Source organism: Notamacropus eugenii, chromosome 1 (genome assembly GCF_028372415.1).
Source record: "Notamacropus eugenii isolate mMacEug1 chromosome 1, mMacEug1.pri_v2, whole genome shotgun sequence".
In the NCBI taxonomy this organism is placed as follows: domain Eukaryota; kingdom Metazoa; phylum Chordata; class Mammalia; order Diprotodontia; family Macropodidae; genus Notamacropus; species Notamacropus eugenii.
This window is the reverse complement of record NC_092872.1, coordinates 479,287,308-479,306,227: the sequence shown is the minus strand read 5'-3', so window position 1 is coordinate 479,306,227 and position 18,920 is coordinate 479,287,308. Positions and strand designations below refer to the sequence as shown.

The following is an 18,920-nucleotide window of genomic DNA, read 5'->3' as shown; positions in this document are numbered from 1 at the left end:
TATACTGAATCTTTAAAGCTTGGGAGTAGTTCTTAACTCCTGGAGGAATATCCTTGAGCTATATTGCCTCCCACTTATGTAGACCAATTCTTCCTAGATTACTGTTATCCTGAGTTGGCATTCCACAGAGGGGAGGGCAGAGGGTCCTTTTATCCATAACATTATTTAAGCTGGTAGGACAATTGAGAAAAATATTGATTTCTAAGTGGCGTTACCCTTTATTGGATTCCATGGGATTCCTGGATATTCCCTAAGGATCATTTCAGAACTTTCAGGGTATCTCCCAACCTAAAAACAGACTGCTGGTGAAAAGCTTCTGGTGAATCATTTGATTGAGTTATCTATAAGATCATCCAGCACAGGAGGCCTTATTTCCCTCCCTGTGACCTGGCTGGTAACCTGGACTCCCTGTCTGGGGTCACAGTGGGTGTGGAGAGCTTCATTTTCTCAGTTGCCCCACTCCTCTCCACCCTACCTTCTCTTCCTTTTCCTGTTGTGTTGGGTGATCCTAGAGATAATCTCCCTCAAGCTGATCATCCTGTTTGAATTCATGGGCCTTCAGCCACCCCTGAGCTGAGCACTTCATTCAGCAGGTTCACTGGGGAACTCCAAAAAGATGAGAACCCTCTCTTTTCAGACCCTAACAAACAGAATATGGTTGGTGATGAGGGCTGTAGGCAGCCTCTCTGAGGACTGCCTGTGTGCAGATCCAGCACCCATCTTCTCTTCTGAGGACAATTACATGGCTCTGCACACATTCTGCTCAGAGCTTCCCAGCCCTGAGCACATGAGAAGCCTTTCAGAGTGCACATACTTGTTCTCGCATTACCACCCACCTCCGTTTTCAGTCCACCCACATACCCTTCTCCCTGCACATAGCCCACCCCCAGATCCCACTTCACGATGTTGAGACATTGTTCGATCAGCCTCCCCTACCATCTCCCCACACACCCTCCGCCCTACTCCCACGTCTGTCCTCTCTGAGTTTCCAGCAGCCAGGAAATAAACTCCCTGACAGTGAAAATGGAGCTGATCTTCTCTGCCTTTGGTTCTTAAGCTATTACCCCACCCTGCTGGAGAGTTCTGATGGATAAATGAGAAGATGGGAGCTAGCCCAGCTTTCAGACCAGCCCAACGGGTCTTGGAGCCAGGAAGACCTCAGGCCTGATGCCACCTCAGACACTTATCAGCTGGGTGACCCTGGGCAAAATCACTTTATCTCTCTCAGTCAGTTTCCTCATGTGTAAAATGGGGATAATAATAGCACCTGTCACCCTGGGTTGGTTGTGAGGATCAAAGGAGATCATATACATATACATATATGTATATGTGTGTGTGTATATATGTATATGTGTGTGTCTGTGTATACTATGTATGTGTATATATGTATATATATATACACACACACATATGTATGTATGTAAAGCACTTTGTAAAACTTAAAAGTCCTGTATAAATGTTAGCTATTATTGCTATTTCCTTGTTGATAAGTTCATCTGAAGGAAATAAGGAGCACCCTTACCCTGCCCCCCCCACCCCCCATCCCCTAGGCCAGTCTAACTTTACCCATGTTCTTCACTCTTAAGGGAGGAAGTACAAGAAAATTGTGTCCGATGGAGGAAAAGGTTTACCTTTGTGTGTAAAATGAGTGCTCACCCTGCCACCGGCCTCCTGGATCCCTGCATCTGCCGAGTGTCTGTCCGAAAGGTGAGCATGTTTTTATGGGAGGCAGGAACAGTACTTGGGAGGGGTCAGTTGATGTGTTAGGTTTAAAGTTTGTAGGTTCTGGCTGAAGTTAGCCCTTGATTCCCTGTGATTTTGGACCCTAGTTTTCCTAGATTGACTCAAGAAGCCTACCTAGCCTAGGCCTTCCTTTTTTGGTCTCTGAGTGATGTTTCTGAGGGCAATCCTGTTGGGGGTGGAAAGTCTCCAGTGGGGGCCTAGGAGATAGATGAGTGAGTGACAGGTTCTTTCAGTTGTTTTAGCAATGCTGCTAACATATCTTCTCTTTCTGTAGGAGCTGAAAGGTGGGAAAGCCTACTCCAAGGTAAGAGGCTTATAAAACAATCCCCCTAGGGCATTGTTTCCCAGGGAAAGAAATACCCCAGTGAAAGAAGAAGATATCCAACTTTCTTGTCTATAGGCAGGACTGCCCTAAATATCCCAGATTAACTCTGCTTTTTCAAAGCCCCTCTCTTCTCTCCCCACCCTCTCCTAGAGTAACTAGAACTTCTCTACTTTCCTCTACTTATTAATTGTGGTTAAGTAATTTTCAGTCAGTCATGTCTGACTCCTTGTGCATTTGGGGTTTTCTTGGCAGAAAGATACTGATGAAGAAACTGAGGCAAACAGGATTAAATGACTTGCCCAGGATTACACAGCTAGTCTCTGAGGCCAGTCTTCCTGACTCCATGCCTAAAACTCTATCCACTGCACCACCTAAACTGCCCCCTTGTATTTAATAACCCATTCTGTTATGTGTAAGAACTTAAATTCTCCTTGTTGTACTCAAAGCCTGCCATCTATTCTCAGTAAAGACAGAGAATCTCTCCTGAGTAGTGGGGGACATCCTTTTCTCTCTCTCACTCCTTCTTCATAGACTAAACCACTAAACCTAGATATCACTATCTGGTAGTGCTAGGTAGGACCAGATCTGTAATCTCCATCATTCCCAGAGCAGTTGGAGTCATCGAAGTGGCATTATTCCTGTATTATGCCCTGGGGGAATTAATTGACTGGGCCAGAGAAAGAAAGGGAAATGCCTCTGGTTTGACCCTCTCAGTCATACTCAGGAGTCGGGATGGTGCTGCTGAGGGTACATCCTTCAGCTGGGCAGGCAGCCCAATCTTCTGATTCTCAACTGGAGGTCAGGAAGATTAGTTGGGGTTGGGACAAACTTTCTGCCCTATCTCTGATGTCCCTGGGAGTGGTGGTCCCAGGAACCCGGCCAGGTGAAGATGCTTTTAAAATGGACACTTTTCCTTCTAACACTTCTCTGAACTGGATGAGAACAGTAGTTCCTTCCTGGGAAGGAAAGCTCTAGTTAGCCTGAGAGTTCAAGACTAAATAAATAGTATTCTCCCCCTCCACTATCCAGTCCCTACAGCCAGGCTTCTGTTTTGGGAAGCGGCTCTTTTAGCAAAACATTGGTACCTGGACTCCTACAGAGAACTGAACCAGGGAGGCAGGGAATATGGGGACCATGACACCTTAGGTAGAGGTGTACTCACCAGCAGTAGTCAAGATGAGTGCTACCTTTGACATTCTGATAAGCCTTTTTCCCCCTGTGGTCCATTTACCTGGAGTGAATTATTCTCAGGAAATGATGAAAAATGCTTCAAATACTGTGCCTTAAGCATGATAGGGGAATGACATTTTTATTTTTTTGTCTTTAAGGTAATGGTACTGAGCTAACTTACTTAAATGTGCGTAGCATCATGAGAGCGTTTCAGTTTGGAGACCCCACCCACCTTCTCTCTACCTAACTCAGAATGTGTGTGTGTGGGCTCTAAAAAAGACTCAGTGTGCAATCCAGTCCCAAGCACTACTTGACTAAGCCTTATTAAACTCCCCAGAATTCACTCACCATCTCCTGACTAAAATGGAAACTGGTATCCACATATAAAAGCCATTCTCCTGTTTGCTCCCTAAGAGAGTATAGATTCAGCTCAAGCCGTACCACCCTGCCTCATCACGGATGGGCACTAATTCAGAATGCCCATCATTGGGCTTCTTGGTGAAGGGAAATTATACTGTCTTGACTCAAGGAGATTTTTTTTTTCAGCTTGAGTTTTTCCCATGCTTTTTCCTCTCTTCTCTACCATCACCATCACCATCACAAACCCTTTCCCTTTTAACTCCCTTTTTTCTTTAATCTCTAACTTAGTCTGATTTATCTTGATATGCCCTTACTCAGTGGCTGCTCCTGGGAGAAGGGATTCTGTCCTCTGCCCACTACTTTTGTTTCTTCAGCCAGGCCTGTTAGACCCCTCCAAAGTTCCAAGAATCCTTGAAGACCAGCGTAGGACTGTCCCCTTACCGTAACAATTTATCCTTCACTAATAAACTCTTATCTATTGTTGTTTATGAGAATAATCTATTGGGAACATTTAAACTTCCTTCTTTCCCTGCCTCTTCTGACCAGTTTGGCTCTTTTATTCTCCAGTGGATATTTTTTTCTAGATGACCTTCATTTCTTGAGGGTGAGATTGTACGTGTGTGGGGGAAGTGTTGCGTTCCCAGGTATGTCCAGCTCAGGGAGCGGTCCACCAAAAATCCCCTACAGAGACCTGCAGGCTTAAAGCTGATATTCCATGCGGCTTGTGCTACTACTGGTGGCTTCCTATAGACCCGGATTCTTGTTTCCAGGGAACTGTGTGTCAGTTTCATGGACAACAATAGCCTTTCATCTCTTGGCGTGAGGGCCAGGGTGCATGCTGGGAAGACTGAGGACAAAGAGGGCCTTATTATGTGGTGTGGATGTGTGATTCTGTTTTTTTCACATCATTGACCTAGTGCCTTCCCTGTCCTTGGTTATGCAACAGCCCTAGGGCAGTTTAACACTCTCGTGGCTGGCTCAGGATTTGCATTTCTCAGTTCTCCCAACCTTCCAGTTAACCTAGCATCCCAGGCAGAGGTGGCCTGATATCCTCAGGAGTATGTTGCTTCCTACTCACAGTAGCTGAGTTATAGAAAGCAGCTTTAGTCTCTGCCTCTTTTTTATCTTTTTCCAGGACACCTGCATCTTCCTTCATTGACTAACCATTTCCCTCCTTTCTACCTGTCTTCCCCTTCCCGGTCCCCCCCTTCCTTCCTCCTTTCCAGTTAGGATTTGCTGACCTGAATCTGGCTGAATTTGCTGGCTCTGGTTCCACTGTCCGATGTTGCTTGTTAGAAGGGTATGATACCAAGAACACTCGTCAGGACAACTCCATCTTAAAGGTATCTCCAGTGACAGGAGACCAGACTTTTCCCATTCTCTCCCCTTTCCCTTTCCCTTCTCCTTCCCCTTCCCCTCCCCTCTTCCTTACCTCTAGCAGCTAGTATGATAACAAAGTTAGGCTAGAGTCACATAATGTTGGAACTAAAAGCATAGAGAGCATAGATTTGGAACAAGAAGGGACCTTTGGGGATGAGCAGATTCATCTCCTTTATTTCACATATGAGGAAGCTGAAACACATAGTAGTTAACCTACACTTCCAAATGACTCTTCCCTAACCTTGAGTGGTACCCAGGAGTAAAATGAATGAGAAATCCAACTTTTCCATTTATCTGGCATAAATTATGACACACCCCGTCCTCGTGAGTGGTGGTTTTGAAGGCTGGCAGAGTCACCTGGTCTATATTCACACACTCATCTCTCCCTGGCCCAGCCACGTGCTGGCAGAGGCTTTTAGAGGAGGCAGCTTCCTTTGAACTCTGTTGTCTTTGCCTCCCCCAGGAGAGAGGGACATGAAGGGCTGCTTCCTCCTCCAGAGGAGCCCAGTTCCTCCTTGCTATCCACACCCATCCATCTGCCTAAGAAAACAATCTGGTCCCAACAACATCCTCCTTGAACAGATAAAATACGAGCATGTTTGTCTCCTGAGAGAGTCTGGGGGATGTGTAGGAGTAGGGAGCTAGCTGGCAACGCTGGTTGCCAACATCAGACAGCTACCAGGCTACCAGCAGAAGATGAAGTCTTTTCAGGATCCTCTGTATATATACAGTTCAGACCCTGTTGTCAGCATTTGGGTTCAGAAAACCTGATGTGGGGAGGGAGGTTTTGTCTTTGTTTCTGAACTGAGGAAATTAGTATTAAGAGGAAGGAAAGAGTAGATAGTAAAAGAAATCCAAAAATAGAGTACCAAACTTCCAGTATTCTGTGTACTTAGGAATATAGACAGATTCATGGCTTGAGAAATTAAACAGCCTGGCATACAGGACTGCCTTAGTGAACATCTCAGTTTTGAGATGGGGGAGGGCAGCTCCACCATTCTAGATCAAGGTCTGGAGCAGAGGGTTCATATTCTTTTTGTGTAATGGAGCCCTTTGAGAGCATAGTGAGGCCTACTGATGACCCCTTCTTAGATCAGTGTTTTTAAATGCACAAACTCTAAAGTAGTTATGATTACAAAGGAAACCAATCATAATGAAGGAATTGTCAAAATATTTTTTAGAAACCAAGTTTACAGACATCACATTAAGAACCTCCTGGTCTAGAGGATGATTTAGGCTGGAAACTTCTAGGTCTTTGCCTTAGAGGAAGTTCAGATTCTTATTGATTAGTAGTATTCATGGTTAATAGGAGGAGGTTCAGATTATTATTGGTTAGTAATAGTCGTGGTTAATAAACTTGTGAGGCCTAGACATTTAGGAGGAAAACATTGTGTAAACACAGGATTATAGATGTAGGTAAATTAATATTTTATATTTTAATTTTAATATTTAATTTTAATTTAATATTTAATCATTTTTGCAGATGGGCAAAACTAGGTCTCAGACGCAAATAATTACAGCATTTATGGCATTTATAAAGTGCCTTTAGGATTTGCAGAGCACAGTGCATCTTACCACATTTGATCCTTCCAACCAACCCTCTGTGGGATGACTGCCATTATTATCCCTGTTTTACAGATGAGCAGACCAAGGCTGAGAGAGATGAAGTGGCTTTCCCATGGTCACATGGCTAGTCATTGACTGAGGTGGTGTTTGAATACCCGCTGTACCACCTCACTGCCTCAGTGAAATAAATTTATCCATAGATACTCAATTAGTAACTATCTGAATAGATCTTGAGATTCAGTCTAACATGCTTTCTAGCATGATTGCCCTCTCTGATTGCTATATCTTCTCATTTTTCCCTAATAGGTCACCATTGGGATGTCCTTGCTTTCCGGAGATCCATGCTTTAAGACGTGAGTTTTTAACCCTTACTTGGTGTCATGTCTTACATTACGGGGGATAAAATGTTGAAGGTAGGGACAGAAGAGTCTGTCAGTGGCCAAGGTGTTGGCTTTTGAAGTTTGTCAGACTGGGAAAAGGAGAAAGGGGAAAAGTCTTGGAGTCAGTCTATGCTCTTCCCTTCTAATATCTTATTTTTATGTTTGTATCTCCAGTGTTTAACACATGGTGAATACTTAATAGATGCTTTTTCGTGCATTCATTCATTTTAGTTCTACCTAGAAGTATTAGAAAGTAGACCTGGGAAGTTATATCTTCTCTCAGTTTTGATTAGCGTCCATGGCTTATGAAATTCCACAGTTCTTCAGAAAAACTGCAAACTGGGTGTTTCTTTCAACAGTTAAGCTTTGGCTGTTTTCTAGTTTAAATGCTTCCTGGGGCTTCCCTTTAAGTTAAGGTTCATGGAGCCATGGGCTAGCAGGAATGGCAGAGGGGCATAGATTCTCACCACCTCTTGCCTTACAGGCCACCTTCTACAGCCAAGTCCATCATCATCCCCAGCCAGGACACATCCCTACAGTTGACCTGTAAGGGCGAGGGCACATGCAGCAGCAGCAGCAGTACGGCCAGCGGCTCCACGACCCTCACGGGGCCCCGGCAGACCAAGGCGAGACCCACCGTCCTTGGATCAGGTAGCAAGTGCAGCCCTCTCCTCTTCCTGAGCCTTTGCTATGTTACCTCTGGCAAATGATTGACCTACTCTGGGTATTGGCTTTCCTAAGTATCAGATGAGATATTTGTCATGTGCGTTCTAGTAGAGGAGAAGGAGAACCCCTGTTCTGTAAAAGAAAGCATGTGGCTTCTATTATGTATTAGGGTGGGTTATCAGGAGAAAAATTTAATCAGGTCCTACTATATACACCTAATACTGTGTTAATTCAGTTTCTCAAATATTAAGTGGCTTCTCTGCCTAGAGCATTGTGTTAGGGTAAAATACAAAGATAGGTAAACACTCTAGGTTACGAAAATAGTGTATAATTGAGTTCCTGAAATTTCTGTGTACCTTCAGTGGCTTTTTACCTGCTTAAAATTGACATATCATCTTTGCCTGGCATTCAAGGCTTTCAACAGTCTGGTGCTACCCTGCTTTTCCAGTCTGTATTATATATACTCTAGCCAAACTGATTTACTCTTTGGCCCCTGAACAGGCTCTATTTGTTCCTCGGTGTCTTCATTCATATTATTTCTTGTTTCTATAATGCCCTTCTCTCTCATCTGTTAAGTCCTGTTCTCATTTTTACTTTAAAATTTTTTATTATCTTTTATTTTTATATCACTTTCATTCTGAATATATATATCTTTCCCATCCCTTACCTAAATGCACCATCCATTATAACAGAAACCAAAACCGAAAAAGAAGAAAAGAAGTGATTTGTCTGACAGTGTCTTCAGTGTCTCATACCCATAGTCCCTCACTTCTGCAAAAAAGCCTACTCAGCCTTTCAGGCCTGATTTAAAAATCCAGGAATCCCTCAGGAGGGTAATGATTTCCTTCCACTCCGCACAGCTCTTGGTTTTGCACATAGACTTAGGGTATAATATTGCACATCATAGTTGGAAGTGGCTGTTAGCCTGAAGTCTATAAGGGCAGGAACCAAATCTTTTCTAAATTTTGTATCTGCCCCAGCAATTCATACATGTAGGGAATGAATAAATAAAGCACATTCCTTGTTAGAAAATGAAGACACAAACGTGAGACAAAGATATATGATAGAATGTTGACAATGTGACAATGAATAGAGAAAAAGACCATGAAAGTATAGGAGCTAGCCAGCAATATGGGAGAGTTGTCTTGGCCTGACTGTGTACATCCTGGCACCTATTAATCTCTGGACTCCTAGGCATCATAGTTTTCCCATTATGAAGCTCCCAGCGCTAGTCCATTTCTGCAGTTTAAGAATATGTGAGGTGCTTACCTTCCCCTTTGTCCTTTGACAAAGCTTTGCAAATGCTGCCTTTAAAAAATAGTGGGAGTTGAGATCAGATCCCTCTGTTCCCCATCCATTCAGTGCCTCATGCTCTAGGAACTAAAACTACTACTTACCCAGAATTCCTTTAAAGGACCCATTGGGTTATTCCCAGACTTGGTGTTGGTCAGGCCCAGTTCTACTTGGAAGCAAGTACATAAGAAACTGGACTGTTCAAGTATCCAGGCTACTCCAAACTTACTCTGAGGTTTAGGTATGGCCCCTCTGGCTAATCAGTTTTGAGCTGGTTGGATCTAGTTCCTAATTGGAGCATCCAGGCTTTCAGGAGGGGGGGGATGAAGAGGTGAGGTGGGGAAGAGAGAGTGAGGAAACAGTCATGGGCAGCTTGGGCAGCTCCCATCTATCATCTTAGATGTGAGAGGCAGTGGTGAGTGGTGGACAGAACACTGACCTGGAGTCACGGAGACTCAGGTTTCAGTGCTGCCTCAGAAGTGTTAGCTGAGTGTGACTCTAGGCAGATACTTAGCATCTTAACCTCAGTTTCCTCATCTGTAAAATCATAGAATAAAAACATCTTCCTTTAAGGGTAGTTATGAAGATCAGATGAGAAAGCATGTGAAGTACTTTGCAGTCCTCCAAGTGCTAAATGAATGTTAGTATTATATGTAATAATGCTACACAGTGAGGCTGTTTTTCAAACTTCTATCTATTCTGTTCTTTCCAGACTTGATTTTCTTTTTTGGTTTAGCCATATTTTTGCTCTGTTCTGTTCTTTTTTCCCTAAAATAAACCTCTGACCTTTGTCCCATAGAAAATTCCTTCTAATGTCCTCTTGCTGCCTCCTCCCCAGATCTCCCTCTGGGACTGCATTTTCTAATCTCCAGAGGTAGGGCAGATAAAGAGAATGAGGCTTGGGGGGTCTAGACACCCTGGGGGGTGCTGGTCTTGGCTCTGCTTCTCTGTCGGCCCACCCCAAGAGAAACAAACTCAAAACCCTTCACTCTCCCTGTTTGTGCAACAGGGGTGGGAGGGTGGAGAGGCGTGGAGAGTTTAGACTTTAGCATACTTCAAATTTCAGATAAGAGTTTTTTGTTCTGTCAGGAAAAGGCCTTTTCAGCTCTTTTTTATCTTTGTCACATTTGTAGGACTCCTTTGCCCAGAGAGCTTGGAAGGCTAGGGTCCCGGGTCCCTCTGACTGCACTCCTAGCAGTGAAGGTGGAACTTTGAACGTGTGCTGGCCACGAGCTGGGCCCCTTCTCCTGACAGATAGAGATAGGGATGGAGAGGCCGAGAGAGAGGGATGGAGACAAAGGGACAGAGAGAGATAGTCAAGAGATAGAGAGGGATAGAGAGAGACAGAGGAATAGAAAGGGACAGAGACAGAGATAGGAACAGAAAGAGGGATAGAAACAGAGAAAGGGATAGAAAGAGACAGTGAGGGAGAAAGAGAGACAGAGAGAGGGATGAAAAAGGGATAGAGACAGAGACAGAAAGGGACAGAGAGGGATAGAGACAGACAGGGAGAGACAGGAGGACAGAGGAAGACTCTCTCTCTCTCTCTTTTTCTCTCTTTCTCTCTCTCTCTCTCTTTCTTTCTTTCTTTCTAATGAACTTTCCTGCTTTCTTCCCAGGGGTCCCTGAAGAGCCAGATCAGAACTTGTCAAGCCCAGAGGAAGTGTTCCACTCTGGCCATTCCCGTAATTCCAGCTACGCCAGCCAGCAGTCCAAGATCTCTGGTAAATAAAAATAATAGTAACAACTGCTCTGAACCCAAGCCAGAAAAGTGCTTTTATACATGCCTTAGCTCCCTGTGGCCTCACACGGCCTTATGACGTTACTTCTATAGGCACTGGTCTCAGAGGTTAATATCCACCCAGCCAGTATGTCAGAGATGAAACTGGAACCCTGGTGTTTCAGACTCTGAGGCCAGCTCTTTGCCCACTGCTCCATGCTGCTTTTCTTTTCCGATTTCCTAGGGACTTGAGAATCAGATTCAAAACTGGGACCAAGCCCTTCTACCTACTTCCTTAAGTTAGGGCAAGAGCTGATGGTTTCCTGTTCTGCCTGCCCCCAGCCAAGGCGTCCCCTGCCTAGCATGGCTGTGGGGAGGGGTGGTCATCACTGCTTCTCTGTCTCTCGCTCTCCCAGGTTACAGCACTGAACACTCCCGCTCCTCCAGCCTGTCAGACTTGACTCACCGAAGAAACACGTCCACCAGCAGTAGTGCCTCTGGCGGCCTTAGCATGACTGTGGAGTGTCCTGAGGGTGAGAGGGAGCACAAGCCAGAAAAACCTCCTCGGCCCCCCAGACCTCTGCATTTGTCAGATCGATCGTTTAGGTAGGGTGGGGAGTGGGGGAGGTATGGGGAGGTGAAGGTCCCCTTGAGTCTCTTCTGGGGTTCATTCCTGGTTCTGGATGGTGAACCAAGTTCTAGGGCCATCCCAGAATGGTCATTCACACATCTATAGCACATTACAGCTCAGCTCTATGAGGTGGAAGTGTGATTGTCCCCATTTTACAAGTGAAGAAACTGAGTCTGGGAAAGCTGAGGTGGATTCCCCAGGGTCGTAGGGGTCAGAGCTGAGATGCCTGGGAGAAGAGTATTTAGTACTGGAAGAGACCTTAGAGATTATTTAGTCCAACAAAATCACATAATAGATGAGGAAACTCAGCTCCAGAAAGGGGTAAATGACTTGTTCAAGGTCTCCTGATGCCAAGGTGGGATATAATGGAAGCCATGTTAGACTTGGGTTCAGAGGATCTCCATTTGAAGCCTACATGTGCCAGTAGGATATCAGGCAAGTCCTCTCTCTCCCTGGACCTCTGCCTCTTCTTGTAAAGCATGTGGGGGTTGGACAGGATGCCCCGGCTCTAAATTGCTACAATTCCATAATCCCCAGTCTAGTAATCTTGCCACTCCAACATCATGCCTCTATTAAAAGAGGTGAGCATCAGCAGTATTTTCCCATTTAGCTCTGAGTTTTCTCGGCTGGCTTTATTAGGGTTTGGTGCTTTATTCCATCATCTCTCCCCTCACCCCAAGGAGGAAGAAGGATTCAGTGGAAAGTCACCCAACGTGGGTAGATGACACGAGAATTGATGCAGGTGACATTGTGGAGAAGATCATGCAGAGCCAAGACTTTACAGATGTCAGCAACAATGAGGGTAAGTTACCTTTGAGGGGAGCTTGGGCCAGTGCTGACATGGGATGGGGTTTGAGGCACAGGTAACAGCATCTCCCAGCTGCCCACGGAACCCCTAGAGCCTGCTGCCCAAACACCTTTTCCTGCTGGGTGGGATGGGATGGGATGAGATGGATGGATAGGCTTCCTCTAGAGGACATCCTGCCTATGGATTCCCTAACCTTGGCCTCTCCTTTCTTCCCACAGACAGTAACCTGAGGTTGTTTGTGAGCAGGGACGGGACCACCACCTTGAGTGGTATTCAGCTGGCCACCAGGTACAGTGGCTCCTTGCTCACCCAGACTTTGTGCCAGGCACTAATCAGATAGGCCAGTAGTAGTTCTCCTTCACCTGAGAGGAGACTGAGGTAGATGGGGTAAACGGAATTTAATTAATTTAATTGCAAAGGTAGGGACCCACTGGGCAGAACCCCACAGTGAGCTTTCCTGGTACTCTGGACTGAGCTGGCCCTACAGCACAAGGCCTTCCAGAGGTACAGAAACCAACAGCTCAGAGGTGTTGGGGAGGGTGTGTTGGGGGGCTCTACTGGGTTCCATTTCCCTAAAGGTCAGATTGAGGGAAGGACCAGGCATAGCAGTGGAAGGGATTGAGTTACACTTCAGGAAGGACTCTTGGGTGTGAAGTCGAGTTACCAGAATAGAGCCTAGAATCTCCTTTCCTGGTGTAAGAAAAGTTCTGGCAGAATGGATCGCGTTTAGGGTCATGGAAGTAGAGGCAAAATGATATTATTTGGCATTTATTTCTCCAAATGAACAAAACGATTTGCCATATAATAAATAGTGTGTTGGAGTGAAACAGAACAAAGATTAGATTTAGGGTCAAGAAGACCTGGTTTCAGTCTTGTCTATCACTTGATAGTCTGATCTTGGATGAGTCATTTCCCCTTCTGGGCCTCAGTTTCCCCTCTTGTAAAATGAGAGAGTTGAACTGGATGGCCTCTAAGGGTCCCAGGCAGCTCTAAATCTTGGATTCCTGTGGCCAGGGCCAGGCAGGCCTCTGGATTTAGGCCAGGTGAGGCTGCAGGGAGGTTGTGATATGCTTGGAAAGGACTTGGTTGCCCTCTGTTGGTCAGAGATGGAACTGCAGCCCTAAGCTCTTAGAAGCAGGAATGGAGAGCCAAGGTTCAGCCTAATACACATTTCTGTAGCGCTTTAAGGCTCACAAAGGGCTTTCCTCATAAAAACCCTGAGGTCAGGTAGTACCAGTATTAGGGTCCCATTTTATGGATGTCAATGCAAACCTGCCAGGGTAGAGAATTAACTTGATTCAAGGTTAGAGCTGGAACATGAACCAAATCTTCCTAGCTTCAAATCCAGGGCTCTTTCCACTGTACTGTGTCTGCCTCTTAGACGTCAGGGATGGAAGGAACTTTAGAGGTCATTTGGCCCAACCCTCCAATTTTTACCAGAGGTACCAGGCACAGAGAAACAAGGGGACTTGTCTAAGGTCACACAGTAAATTGGTGGCACAGCCAGCTTAGAATTCAATTTGACCAATATTGATGAAGCCCCTGGACTGTGTAAGGCCCTGCTGGCTGGGTACTGGGGATACAAAGATGGTTGCTGCCTGCACGGGCCTTGACTTAATCATCATACCTTCTTCATGACTACCTGCCGGAATCAGGCTCTGCTCCCCTCCCCATCAGCTTTTATTGGATATCACTGACATAACCTTTGTCTCTGATGAGCTGCTAAATGGTTTTTCTCCACTTCCCTCCTGCAGAGTCTCCTCTGGAGTTTTTGAGCCCGTAGTGATTGAAAGCCATTGACCTCCATGCTCTTCTGACCTGAGTCATTCCAGAAGGGAGGGTCCCTTCTTTTTCCAGGGACCACTTCTTCATCCATCTCTACTTCTGTCAACTCTCATCTGATTTTTGCACTCCAGACCAGTCCTGAGGCTGGGCTCCCCCAAGCTGGCATTGGGACCTCTCCTCATCATCCGTTTTTTCTCCATCCATCGTTCTTTATTCCTGTTCCCAGAGCTGACCCATCTCATCACATGGTATTCTGGAGAGTATTTCCTAGGACGCTGGCTGCGGTCTGATTGTACCACTGTGAAAATTCTCCAAACCACTAAAGTGCAGACATCCAGACAGAAGAGCCCCAAGGCAGCCTAGCCTTCCAGGGAACTCTGCTTGTACACTCCAGATACAGATAGCTCCATAAACAGATCCTTCCTCATCATAGGAAACTATTGGCTCAAGTGCCAGTTCAGAAGGCAAAGGGAAGAGGTAGAGTCTGCCTAGGGAGCTGACTCCCACTGCGGACTGTAGGCCCACTGCTGGGCAGGGTTGTGGCCTCTTGGAGTATGGATGTGGGCAGGCATGTTTCCCTAAAAGCAAGAGAAAAGGACTAGCGTTTGGTCCTGCGTACGTCCTTGTCCTGTCCTGCAGTGCTGGTGCTTCTGACTTCTCTGGAGTCAAGGATCTTTCTGCCCCATCTTCCCCTCTGCCCTGGAAGTTGTATGGACTGGCCACCCTGGTTCCAGCTGCACCTCAGAGCCATCTCTGATTCCTCCCACTAACCACCTTCCAGAGGAGAAGAGACAGGCTGCTTGGAGAGACTGGAGCTGCCTCCTAAAACTTGCTGCAAGACTCCTGCTGTCCTCTGGTTCTGAGCTAAAGACTACGGCTTCCTCCTGCAGCTCCCTCCCTCCCTTCAGCTCCTCTTTTTAGAGCTTTTTAAGCCCCGACTTCCTGCCTTTAGGAGGTTGAGGCCCTTCAGACGGACTTGCCAGGTGGCCTTCCCCATCCCTAGCTTGTTCTGGCCTATACCACATACTTTCAACTTATAAGCTATCCCTCTCATGTCCCTCTTCCCTTTCGAATTTGCCTGCCTCTGTTTCTCACAGTGGCTCTCTGCACTTTGCACATATTTTCCTAGCAGAGCCTGGGGGGGTTGGTGGTTGGCCATCCCTCTCCCTACCCCAACAATGCGCACACATCCTTCTGCCAGCCCCTTCCTCTGTTGCCTCGAGCCTCCCTTTTTTGAAATCTGTGCTCTTCCTGCTGGCCAGGTTAGCTAAGTATCACTGGCTGTCAGCCTATCCCCCCCATCCCCATTCCCTCATCTGTCCAGAGTGAGGGAGACCATCTAAGGCAGGAGAGCAGACTGCCCAGGTGGTGACTGCTGCCCCTGAACTCCCCTTATTAGGGTAGGGAGCCCCCTACCTTGACTTTGTTTCAGCCCTCCTGGGAAGGCCTGTGACAGGTTCACATCCCCAGTTGGGTGAAGTACAGGGGCTCTTTCCCTCTCTACCTTGTAAGTTCTGGTGTATTCTCTGCTTGGGGCTGGGTCTTAGGCAGTTGATGCAACAGAGAAATTAAGAAAAAAATAGCAAGTTGAACAGGGAGAGAGGGAGAAGTGTCCACAAGCTCCTGGAGGCTGGAGGTGTTGGAACAGGAGAAAAGAGCTTGTCTCCTTTCAGCAAGGCTGGCCTGCTGGGCCATAACCGGAGGTAACCCCACTTAACCCTGCCTCAATTGATGAGCAGAAGGGGATAATTTCCCCTAGCCTGGACAGGAATGGGCTGGATGAGAGGTGCTTGCTCAGTTACAGCCTGGAGCTGTGCTCCCAGCAGGACAGAGCCACTCCATCAGCCCATGTGTCTAATGTCTGGGTGTCACCTCCTGCCACTGCCAAAGCTTCTGTTCTTAGCACTTTCTCTCCCCATGTCAAAGGCCCAGGCCAGGAGATACAGAGCCTGTGACCTCCTTGTTCAAACCACTGGTTTAACTTTTTTTTAATTTCAGTTGCCAAGTTGTAATTTTTAATAAACCCAGCAGGCTGGTGTTTGGTTTCGGGAGGGGTGGGAGGGTTGGGAGGGTTGGATTTTTGTTTTAAGTTGATAATGTCCCCCCCCCTTTTTTTTTTGCTATTTTATTTCTGGAAAGAGAGAAATCATTTCCCTGGTTTCCTTTCTTCTCTTCCTTGACCCCACCACTTTGATCAGCCCCCAGAGGAGCTGTCTGGTCAGGACCAGGCATACAGAGAGCTGGCCCTCTCTCTTAGGTGGGGAATGTGGGGAGAATGGTTTTCTGAGCAGTGGGAATGGAGCTGGGCTCCAGTTTCCACCCTACTTTCCCCTGGTCCCAGGAGGACTCAGTTGCCCTTTTTTGCCTACATACTTGTTTTTGGAACCCTGCTGGGGTGAGCATGGTGGGGAGAGGGGGCGGGGAGTTTGGGTCCAGGTGGATGCCTTTTCTTTTTCTTCTTTTCTAACCTTTTAGAAAACACTTATCAGACCTTCTTGCTAAGTCAGGACTGAAAATTTGTTGAATAGAATTGTCCTAGGTTCAGAAAGGCACCAGACTCGGCCCTGAGGGAGTGCTCTCTCCCCACTCTTGTGAATGACTAGCACTTTAACTGGGAGCCAGTACTGTGGGGGGTCCCTAAGAGGGTAGGGACCTCTTTCTTCTTTCAACAGTTTGGTCTAAGATCTTAACAAAAGAAAAAAACAAAACTTGATCGGGGGAAGGAGAGATTTGTGGTGTTTTGTTTTTCTGAGTGTGCAGCTGGCCTCCACACTTACTGAGAAAGCCCAGGGGGTCCTATGAAATGAGGGGCATACCCATCCCTTTGGGAGAGCTCCCTTAAACCTGTCATCTACATCAGCCTTTCCCATCTCTACCTCTCTCAGTTGGCAGCTTCAAGACTGGGTTCCTTTCTTCCCATTCCCTAGTCATCTAGCATGGGTTATTGCCGTTTGCCTAAAAGCTGAAGAATGAATGACATCAGGGATAGGAAAGGTCCCTTAGGCTCACAGGAGTCTAGGACTGGACCTCCAGCTGATGACCCTTCTGGGAGAAGTCAGAGCCCAGGCAGCCATAGAAGAGAAAACAAAAATACAAAGTTTCAGACTAGAGGAGAATCTGAGGGAATTAGGTAGTTAGGGGACAGGAAATTAGTGGGAAAACTGCACTGGTCCTTTTCAAATTTTTAGCGAAATAATCCCGTTCCTTTCAAACAACCCCCTGCCCTATCTGTCCTCTTAAGGGTAGTGTGTTTTCTGATACCTGGACCTCAGTGGTTCTAACTAGTGCTGTCAAAGCTTTAGATTCAAATTCTATATAGAGAAATTATATTAGAGATATTTTTGGAAAGGGGATAGGTCTATGCAAAACAGTTTGGAAATCTGCGAGAGAGTTTTATCTTTTTTTTACTCAGAGATCTAAAAAAGAGTTAATAAAGTTCTAAGTCCTCACCCCATCCCCACTCCCTTTCAATCATGAGTCCCATCCCATGAGTAACTTCCATGGGGCAGGTGTCTAGTTGGGTTTGGGTGATTCTCAGCTTCCTAGGATGGAGTAATCTGCTCCATCTTTTTTAAATGGGGTGGGAGGAGGGAGGGAGACAGGGAGCTAAATTCTTTTTCCTCTTTTTTTCCCCCTCCCCTTATGGAAATATCATCACCATCTTTGATTCAACTGATGGTATTTGTACTTCTGTATCTTGTTCCTATCATAGCAAACTACAATGTAAGAGGAAATTCAGTCTTTTGTCAAATTGGCATTATGATTTGGGGCCAATTAAAAGTTATGGGGTTTTGTTTTTTGGGTTCTCTTGTGTGTTATTGGGCGTGCTGAGTTTCTACAGCGGAGTGTTAAAGACATTAGGAAATGTTGGACTTTAGCTGATGGGAGGTTTCCTTCTAGTAGGAAGAGGGGGCCGTGGGCGAGACTTGGGTAAATTGGCTGATCTAGGATTCAGCCATTCTGGAATGGCAGGCAGAATACTGGGCTCCTTCAGATCCTATTCAGCTTTGCCCTTCACCATGCAAGCATCATCTGACTTGGGACAGAACTAGTCCTGTTGTCCAGATGTGTTGTCGAAGTGAATTCACCTTCAGGTACAATTTTGATGAGCTAAGGTCCTGTTCTGTGATGAGCCTTCCATGTGGCAGTTCCCTCTTCCTTCTCTTTGTTGGTCCCAGGTCTTCAGGGAATCTGGCTTCTGCACAATCTATTTTTCCTATCTTGTGGGCCAGGAATGTGGATACTGAGCAATAAGTTTAGGCCGACATGGCTTGGGATTAGATTTTTCTTCCTTCTCATGTGCTATCGATTTTCAAGACAGTCACCTAAGAACTGGTTAAGGACCTCCAAAGAATATCAGGTCCTTCAATATCAGGTCCTTCTTTCTTGTCTTACACAGGAAGCTTATCCCAGAGATGTTTAAAAACCCTCTGATATAAATAAGTATCAGTAATTTAAGATTAATCACCCTTCTCCTGTACTGTCCCACTTTTCTTGTGGGTCAGCTATGTGGCTTGGTGAAAGGAACAAAGGGCCTGGAGTCAGGAAAACGAGTTCAAATCTAGCCTCAGACACTTAATAGCTGTGTGACCCTGAGCAAGTCACTTAGCCTTGTTTGCCTCAGTTACCTCAACTGTAAAACGAGTTGGGGAAGGAAATGGCAAACCATTCCAGTCTTTGCCAAAAAAAACCCCAAATGGGGTCACAAAGAGACAGGACTGAAACGACTGAATGCATCTCTCCATCCTCTCCTTCAGCTCTGTTCACCTTGGTTTGCGCCACATTTGCCCTCCTATTAGCATTCCTTTGCTTTCTTGTTCCGCTCCCTCTTAGTCCTCTTCCTGGTTCCACTTTCATGCTCAGGCGCTTCCTTGTCTCCTGTTGCTAGGTAGCCAGACACCAGGCAGTCTTATCAGTGGAAGGATGAGGAATATCTCCTTCCTAGGTCCTCCTATCTTCCTGACCTCTCACTGTGACCCAGAAACTGACTTAAGGGTCAGAGAAGGAAGATGATTTGTCCAAGGTGGCCTTGGAGCTGAGTTCTCCTGCTTTTTACCCTGACGTCTTGTGACAGTGCTGGGCTCCAAGGAGCC

The 18,920-nt window shown here is 46.1% G+C and overlaps 1 protein-coding gene across 1 annotated transcript in view; it reads left to right on the top strand.

Moving 5' to 3' along the window:
- EEIG1 (estrogen-induced osteoclastogenesis regulator 1) overlaps positions 1 to 17,624 on the top strand; it is a 41,613-nt gene extending 23,989 nt beyond the window's left edge. The window contains exons 2-11 of the mRNA XM_072632538.1: positions 1,587 to 1,707; positions 2,018 to 2,047; positions 4,825 to 4,941; positions 6,851 to 6,897; positions 7,409 to 7,575; positions 10,503 to 10,607; positions 11,020 to 11,209; positions 11,915 to 12,036; positions 12,261 to 12,330; positions 13,797 to 17,624. Of these exons, the coding sequence (XP_072488639.1) occupies positions 1,587 to 1,707; positions 2,018 to 2,047; positions 4,825 to 4,941; positions 6,851 to 6,897; positions 7,409 to 7,575; positions 10,503 to 10,607; positions 11,020 to 11,209; positions 11,915 to 12,036; positions 12,261 to 12,330; positions 13,797 to 13,842 (1,015 nt within the window). The 3' untranslated portion in view covers positions 13,843 to 17,624. The remainder of the gene's footprint in view (positions 1 to 1,586; positions 1,708 to 2,017; positions 2,048 to 4,824; positions 4,942 to 6,850; positions 6,898 to 7,408; positions 7,576 to 10,502; positions 10,608 to 11,019; positions 11,210 to 11,914; positions 12,037 to 12,260; positions 12,331 to 13,796) is intronic.
- Positions 17,625 to 18,920: the final 1,296 nt, after the last annotated feature.